The sequence below is a fragment of the Siniperca chuatsi genome, linkage group LG1 (assembly GCF_020085105.1).
Source record: "Siniperca chuatsi isolate FFG_IHB_CAS linkage group LG1, ASM2008510v1, whole genome shotgun sequence".
Taxonomy (NCBI): domain Eukaryota; kingdom Metazoa; phylum Chordata; class Actinopteri; order Centrarchiformes; family Sinipercidae; genus Siniperca; species Siniperca chuatsi.
Genome location: NC_058042.1, coordinates 34174241 through 34183333, shown reverse-complemented (window position 1 = coordinate 34183333; position 9093 = coordinate 34174241). Strand labels below are relative to the sequence as shown.

General features: G+C 44.1%; 1 protein-coding gene across 1 annotated transcript; it reads left to right on the top strand.

Moving 5' to 3' along the window:
- Nucleotides 1-4030: 4030 nt before the first annotated feature.
- On the top strand, nt 4031-5667 carry LOC122873087. Its single transcript, XM_044189416.1, has 2 exons — nt 4031-4894; nt 5035-5667. The coding sequence occupies exons 1-2, from the start codon at nt 4190-4192 to the stop codon at nt 5113-5115; spliced, it is 786 nt and encodes a 261-aa protein (XP_044045351.1). The 5' UTR covers nt 4031-4189; the 3' UTR covers nt 5116-5667.
- Nucleotides 5668-9093: the final 3426 nt, after the last annotated feature.

The window sequence follows — 9093 nt, the reverse complement described above, 5'->3', positions numbered from 1 at the left end:
CTGGAGACCATAGAGAGACACGCTATCCATGCAGAAAAATTCCTCAAAGATGAGCAAAGGAAGAAAAGTACGTAGCTGACAGACAGATTACAGATGGCGCAGCTGAGAGCGTATGAGAATCAGAACAGAGGCCGGGACCTAGGCCGACGAGGACGTGGAGAAAGGGGAAGAGAACGAGGAAGGAGTGACGCTTGTTTCAAATGTGGCAAAATGGGACATTGGGCAAAAGATTGCCCCAAGAATCATGAGCAGGCTGACTGACTAGATGGGGTGTCGAAGCCAGGTCAGGAAGGAGCTGGCTTGAACACTGAACTGGAGACGACAGAGCATTCTTCACATCAGTTACATAAGAGCACCCACACTGACACAAAAGAGCATGTGAACACACAAGACACAGACAACTGCCTGCATGAGACACAGACACACACACAGACATTGATAAGTGAGGCTATCTCTTACCTTGAGCACACACAAGCCACTGATGACAAAGCCCCAGCAGAGATATACACTGAATATACACATGATGCATACAAACGCATGCCTGAACACACAATCAATGTTGCTGGAAAAGATATTGTTTTTCTTGTGGATTCTGGTGAGACTGATTCTGTCATCAGAGAAGAGTCAGAATTTGCAGTCCTTCCAAAGATGAGTGGCAGATTTGTGAGGACAGTGGGAGTTTCAGGAACTGGAGAAAAGGTATACCACACCATTGCCATGCAGTGAAGAAATTGAGAAACACTTTAAACATTCATTCTTGTTATCTAAACGATGCCCGATCAACATTATCGGAGGAGATATGATCATAAGATTAGGAATTATTCAGATTTCCAGTCCCGAAGGCATCATTGTAGACAGAATTTCTGACACTGCATCAGAATATGTGAAACACAGTAGCAGGGAGCTGATGTACTCTTATCAATGGAAACTGCCTCACACAGCTGCTGGCTCAGTAAATAACACTCTGATCACTGAGGTCAGAGCTCTCTTTCCAGACAACTATACACGAATAGACATCAAGTCACCACAAGAGTTACACTGCACATCACATGTACATCTTGGGGTTGATAAACATTTTGAGGACACATGGTTCAGGCAAGACAGAGAGAAACACACTAAAGCTGACCTGGTTGTACTGGAATGATAAAAGATGCACTTTCTCAGTAGCTTTCAATGATCCACTGTGTAAAGCTTTTTTTCAGGTCCCTAACACATATCCTCATGTCCTCCTGGTCAAAGCAAAGCAGTATACATGGGAATGCTTGGGCCCTTGGACCAGACGTTGTGAGGAAGCTGCTGGTTGGGTAAAAACATCAGACTCAGGGGTGGATTTTCACAACCAACTTCAGGTATTCCGGAAAAGATTTTCAGCTATAGCAACAGGGGTAAGAAGCATTGAGCTCAGTCCAGATTCAGAGTTTTTAATGGCCAGTTTGGTAACATCAGATGATGAAATAAGTCATGACAAAAACATTTTTGTGTCTCAGAAATTCCTGAGTTAAATCAGGTACCATCCTGCTTGTGGGCACAACACAAGTATGATGTAGGATTAATCAAAGATGCTGAGCCTGTAGTAATCACACCAAAATCTTCATACAGGCCATGTCAGAACCAATGTCCTTTGAAGAAGGAAGCTGTTGACAGTATTAAACCGGTGTTTGATTCTCTTTTAAAAGCAGGAGTGATTATTCCATGCGCAAATTCTCCAGTCCGAACACCTATTTTCCCCGTACGAAAACTCCAGGACGCCGGAGAGTCACAACATTGGAGATTCGTGCAAGACTTGCGGGCGGTAAATACAGCAGTACATGCAAGAGCACCCAATGTTCCCAACCCACACACAATACTCTCACAGGTGCCACCTGGGAGTAAGTGGTTTTCAGTTGTTGACCTGGCTAATGCTTTTTTCAGCATCCCAGTGGAACCTGACTGCCAGTATTGGTTTGCGTTCTCTTTTGAAGGTAAGAGTTTTACATTCACCAGACTCGTCCAAGGGTTTTCGGAGAGTCCTGGAATCTTTAACGATGCGTTAAAAAACAATTTGGAAATGTTGGAAATTGACAGAAGGAAGTGCGCTGCTACAATATGTAGATGACTTTATGATCTGCTCAAAAACAAGAGGAGCTTGTGTAAAAGACACACTAGCTCTGCTCAATCACCAGCAAGCTTGACCCAGTAGCAGCTGGGCTGCCAAATTGTCTGAAGGCTGTGGCGGCTGCAGAGAAAGCTGTTATAGCCTCACGTGACATTGTGGGTTATGCTGATCTGACACTGTTGGTTCCACATGCTGTCTCAATGATATTGCTTGAAATGAAAACATCACATCTCTCAATAGCCAGGTGGTTAAGATACAACACCATATTGCTTGAAATGCCTAATATCACTGTTAAGAGATGTACAGTGCTTAACCCAGCAACTCTCCTCCCTACAGCGGCAGACGGTGAACCTCACGATTGTGTGGCAGTGATAACAGAGACTTGCTCCCCCAGACCAGATCTGCAGGAAACACCATTGATCAATCCAGAGCTGGAGCTGTTTGTTGACGGTTCAGCATCACGAGATCCAGCAACTGGTAAAACTCTTGCAGGGTTTGCAGTAACAACATTATATGAAACAATTCTGGCTAAACCACTCCCATCAAATTACTCAGCACAGGCAGCAGAGTTAGTTGCATTACCGGAAGCATATAAATGTGCTAATGACCAAACTGTGAACATTTTCACAGATAGCAGATATGCATGGGGAATAGCGCATGACTTTGGAAAACTCTGGGCAAACAGAAACTTCCTTACATCCACAGGCAAACCCATTGCACATCATACACTGGTTGCTGAACTCTTGGATGCTGTGCTGTTGTCTAAGCAGATTGCCATTTGTAAATGTGAAGCACACACTAACAACCTTGATCCTATCTCACAGGGGAATGCCAGAGCGGATAAGGCAGCAAAAGCTGCTGCCAAACAAACACCGATCACTCAATGTGTTGCATTAACTAATGAACCTCTGACACCTACAGCTGATCTGCAGGGACTGCAGACAAGAGCAACGGCAGAGGAAAAAAGCACTGTGGTGAAAGGCAGGCTGCACTGTCACAGACAAAGTGTGGTATGGACCAAGTCACAGACCATGCTTACTGAAGTATCTGTTCCATTATCATGCAAAGAGGAGCATGGTGCTGGAGCGGAACAGATGCTGGTTCGCAAAGGGATTTAATAACTTCTCTCAAAAAATTTTATTTTGTCAAAAATGCAGATGTATTTCACTGAGCTGACACCCAGTGAGGGAAAGAAATATTGTTTGGTCATTGTTGACATGTTCTCTAAATGGGTAGAGGCCAAACAGGATTCAGCAGCAGTAGCAAGGAGTCTTATACGAGATATCGTCCCATGCTGGGATATTCCAGATAAGATCTCCAGTGATAACGGTACACCTTTCATGAGCGCAGCATTGAAGAGTGTAGGAGAGTATCTTGGTATTGATTTAAAACATCATTGTGCTTATCACCCAGCCAGCGCAGGAGCCGTGGAGAAGGAGAACAGTTCTCTGAAAAACAAGCTTGCTAAGTGTTGTGATGAGACAGGGCTGCCCTGGACAAAAGCACTGCCCATTGTTCTGATGTACATGAGGTCCAGGATAAGAAGCAGGGGGGGTCTCAGAACCTTTTGAAATCCTACTTGGCAGGCCATTGAATACTGGTATTGGGCCAGTGAAAAGACAACTTCCTGACACCAGCCGATGTGAGGATGAGATGCGAAGCTATTGCACAAACTTGTCCTCTGTGCTTTCTGATATTCACAAACAGGTGAAGGAAGCCATTCCAAAGGCTGCAGAGAGGAAACTGCATGACTTGGAGCCTGGTGATTGGAACATGGTGAAGGATTTCAGACGCAAGAACTGGCGGGCTCGCAGGTGGAATGGTCCCTACCAGATCTTGCTCACCACTAAAACAGCTGTAAAGGTGGCAGAGAGAGCTACGGGGATCCAGTGAGTGAACCGAACCTTCCTCCCATTGTGCATTCAGGGGGTATTGGAGGGGAGTGGCGGTCCCGTGGGGGAGTTTCTCTGAGCACAGAGATTCCACTGGGACCACCTAGAACCACTACCCTCCCGAACAACATCACGGGCACACTGAAAAGGGGGTAGGCAGAGGTGACACAACTGATAAGATGACACTTGAGACCGGAGAAAAATGGCGATGTCATCAGTCTCACAAATGGAAGCATTCAAATCTCAACTAACCCTAGAAGAAGGAGGGGTCAAAAGGGAGGTGCCATCCATCTTCCCCAACATCCCAGCTCAGCTGGAAAACAACGCATGGTATGCAACTATACTGACTACTGCCAGAAAAGTGACTAACCAGAGCTGCTACGCCTGTGGGCAGCTCCCCCATGGGGTTGGGGATTCCATCCCAGTGAAACCCACGCCATTAAATGTCTCTGAGACCCTAGGAGTCATGGTGGCATTCACCCGGGGGGTCACTCTGCAGAACAGAACAGTGAGAGACATGGGAGCTGCACTCAAGCTATGTAACATCAGCATCACCAACTACGACGGCTCCACAGCCAGGTTTTGGAACATGAACCAAATAACCCAGCAAGGAATTCATCGGCCCATCATGACTACCAATCCAACATCCCAGGCCAATACGGTTGGATTCACCAGACAGTGCTACACGTCTAGAGATCACTTCCTGGGGACTTCAGCATGCAAACAGATTGTCACTACAACATGCAGCACCGGGTGGAACAAGGGAGGCCGAAGCGAATGCAGGGGACCTCAGCCATACATCGCTCAGCTGAATCTGACTGACACCACCAGCTTACACCGCCCAGGAAGCGACAATCCCATCGTCCTGATGCGTACGGAGGATGGATTTGGATCCCTAAGAGAGCACGTATGTGGACATGTTTATCAATCCCTCAGACCGGGGTGGTGTGGCACCTGCTACCTTGCTAAGCTGAGAACATCTGTGAACCTTCTACCCACCATCACTCATTTTCACACCCACTATGCTCACTATTACTTACCACACAGAGCATGGCGATCCACTACGAGAGTGTCACAAGGGGAGAAAGGAATCAGTGGCATCCTCCCCTGGTGGGGGACTGTGAATAATGCACACAAGATAGACCACCTGGCCATAGATCTTGAGAACTTGACGGCACTGGTAGAGGTAGGGTTTTCCACTCTCATTCCTACCATGCAGGGGATCAAAAACGTGGCCCTGCAAAACAGAATGGCTTTGGACTTGATGCTGGCTAGTCAAGGAGGAGTTTGTCATATTATTGGGACTGATTGCTGCACCTATGTTCCAGACCTCACAGACAATATGACTCATGTTGTTTCCCATCTGAACGACCTGCTACATGAGGAGAAAAGCCTAGACTCCCAGAGTGTGGGAGGATGGGATATGTGGTCATGGCTGACTATGGGAGGATGGAAGAATGTGCTGATGAAAATGTTGGCACCCGTGCTCCTAGTTATTGTGCTCTTCCTCCTTTTGACCTGCTGTGTAATTCCCTGCTTCAGATCAATGATTGCTACAACAATTAAATCATCTATGGGTCAGTATATGAATATGCCAATAGAAACATCCAGCTCTGTTGAATGGATTCCACCGTTTGACAATGAGATGATTTGAAGAGAATAAAATTGCATGTAGCCACACTGGATTTTGAAGTATGATGCGAATTTAGAATAAAATGCTCATGCATGCTCATATATTACTGCTAGAGCTATTTACCTAATGGTTACAGTTATAATAATAATAATAGTTCTGTTGTTTTGCTGATTCACGCATACTTATTGGTTATAACTTAGTTTTTTGGTCTAGTCTCATTAAATTTTTTAATTTCATTCCTATTTGTGTCCAGTTATAATGATAATGATTGCTAATGACAGGCTATTGAATTGAAGGTTGCTGGATAAGCTAATGATAAGTATATGTGGGGTTTTTCTTCCTCTGACACTTGAGGTTTCCCCACTTGTCTGGTTATTAGATTTTTCCTTTCCTACCTAACGTTTGTTCTTAATTATTTTGATTAGCATTTATTTTAAGATGATTTTATGCTAAAAAGGGAGGAATTGTAATGGCAAGAACAAACAGACTCTCTGATATAATAACATACAGATGTTATTATAATTGTTTGGCGTCAATACTTCATTTGTGTATGATTGTTTGGACTGCGAGATGAGAACAGTACACTGATAATGATGACATGGAACTACAAATTATCCTATTGACTGTTATGTCCAGACTTCAGGGACACTCTTCTCCCCTTCTCAGGGTCAGGAGTCTGACCCTGAAGACTGGACAAATAACTGATGCTCCTTTTTCCTCTGTACTCATTCAGAGCAGATTATACTGATGTATGTTTTTGCTGCTGTGAGTCTGCTGCAGACGCTTGAAGTAAACCTACAGAAAGACAAGTGATTGCCTTGAGTGTTTCTTTATTCCGAAGGAATTGCCACTACAAGATATAACTCAAACCAACAGCAATAATAGCTTATAACAACCAGAGAGTCAAATATACCCTATGAGAGCCAACTTTGTAGAAATTACATTTTAAAGCACAACCAATTTCACGCAAATAAAACTGGAACTGGTTCTCCTGTAGTTGCGACCCATTGAGAATCCTGGATCTCTGTCCGCTGGTTGAGCACTAGACCTCTCCACAGCTGTTAGTGGTTGATTAGTGGTTGAGGCAAGCTCCTGGTGAAATGGTGGTTGTTCTTCAAAATATTGATGCTGTATCACATCCCCAGGATCACCTCCAGTCAACCCGACAGCCTCTAGAGAACAATTGTTGAGCAATTGAGAACAAAATGTTTTGATTGCCAGAGGCAAGCACGATTGTGTCATCCTGTGGCTGCGACGTCGATGGTGATAGCCCTTCTTGGAAATATTGGTCCAAATCGCCCCACAGGTCTAGCATGAGAAACATTTTTTGATAAATATTCTGTATAAGTTTTAGGTAAAAACTGGTTAAAAAAATGCAGTAACTCACCGGGTAATACCACGTCCTCAGAAAGCACAAATGAGGAATTAGTATCAGATTGTCACAGACACGCCAGGCTCCACCTCATCTCAGCCACACCGCTCCTCCTCACCTGAATACTAATCACCTGCACCTGTGACTCAGCACACACCTGGTTGCAATTAGCCACTCCTCTCCACTATAAATCTCCACTCTTCACCTCAGTCAGTGTCCGGTCTCGTTCGCTAGAAGGACAGAGCTACGCCTCCTACCTTCAGTTAACCTCGGACTCTACTACGACGCTACTTCTTGTTCTCAGCCATCCAGCGCTACGAACCTCCAACTCGACTCCTGTTTCCTATGGGTAGCAGTTCTCACCCGGCTCCGGAGTGTCTTCTGTCTCCAGTGTGTGTGGCTCCCGTTCCCGTCGCCTTGTGTTCAGCTATTCAGCTCCTGCACTTCACTCCCGTCAGTGATCCAAGGGACGGTATCTTCTCTACTCCTATAGACTCTCTATTTATCTCTGTAATCAATAAACCCTCGAAATCTCCTTACCTGTGTCTCCGGGTTGGTCTGTTCCGTAACACAGATGAGGTCTCACATGTTGAGGTATCAGTTGATGGCTCTGAAAGACATAATTTATAATCACGATAGGAAATAAGTCTTTAAATATTTCTGTATTAAAAATACACAATGTAGACCTGTACTTACCAGACTCCTCTGCTTGAAGGTTCAGCCCTCTGTTTAGAGTCACTGCAAAGAATGAAAAACTCCCTATGTTTTTGCCTAAAGGTTTAAACGCATAAAATATAGTTTTAAAGATATAAGTAATTTACCAGTTACTTGAGCCATTTCCCATTGTCAGATGTCTTCCTGCTCTCTGTGGCTCACTTTGATATCTGCCTACGTCACTAGCTGTCCCCTGTCTTTATAGGGTTCCTGTGTGAAAACAAAGGTTGACCTTTTGACTTTCTCTGGCTCCTCTGTGTGTTTGTGTGTGTGTATTTGATGCAGAGATTAGCCTCTGGGATTTAATTTATTTATTTTACTTCTTTTTCTCATCATTTGTGATGTTTATTATACAGATCTCACACACGGAGCTTCACACAGACACTTCAAGCACATTTGACATCTGTCTCTGTGTTAAAGGCAGTAATTGTAATTTCCCCTTAAGGGTGATGGTATTACGGGGAAAATCTGATATACCTCATTTCTCAGTCTGCCTTCAGAGTCTGCAAGAGTTGCTGCTCATGAAGGCTAATACTAGCCACAGATCACAGTCTATACAGGAGCTGTAAGCGATACCACACGTAAACATTCCTCAATGGATATCCGGACATTTATTCAACTTCAAAACTTGAATCATTCATTTTTTAGTTCACATTTTCACAAAATCATTGCCTCACGCAAGCTCCTCCTAATCTATTTTCCCATTGGCTAACCCTAATCCCGCCTGCTGCACTCACATTGGTTCAAGCAAGCTCCGCCTACCCTCCCACATTCTTCCAATTCATTCACACCTCACTCTGCACCAGGCAGACAACAGAGAAGGACACAGGAAGGTCTTTTTCTCCTGAAATCCTCTTGATTTTCAGATGGTAAGTTTGTAAATTATTTTTTATACTTTTGACACTATCGATTTCACTTAAATGATTGAATTATTGAATCATATTATTTAAATTACAGATTTTCATTCCCACGTCTACTTCGCTCCCATTGGCTCCTGCTAACCATGCCTGCTTCATGCTTATTGGTCCATGCATAGCACCACCCACTTCCAGAGGAAGGGAGGATCAAGAGGTCAAGGGGGCGGGGTTCAATTCATGTTTAATCAAAGGTCAAAGGTCACCATCAATCACCCGTCAATTAAAAAGTGACAGAAAGTGTTGCATATCACTCTCTCATGTATTCCCATAGCCCTCAGTAGTAACGACTTTATGAGCTTCTTTTTATTTTAATTATTAGAGACAAAATTCATCACGTCCTGCCCTCAACCGGCAAAGATTTATACTTAAAGATTGGAACCTTAGAAACAGCTGTAAAACCTGATATATATTTAGACTGCTTTTCTCCTATCAACCTTCTTTAACTTCAACGATTTCTTCATCTAAGCCAT

Excerpts from the sequence above, each read along its gene's own strand:
- LOC122873087 (XM_044189416.1), top strand. The coding sequence starts at position 4,190 with ATGGCGATGTCATCAGTCTCACAAATGGAAGCATTCAAATCTCAACTA. Across the intron at positions 4,895-5,034 it reads TTGGATCCCTAAGAGAGCAC|AGCATGGCGATCCACTACGA; the intron begins GTATGTGGACAT and ends CTTACCACACAG.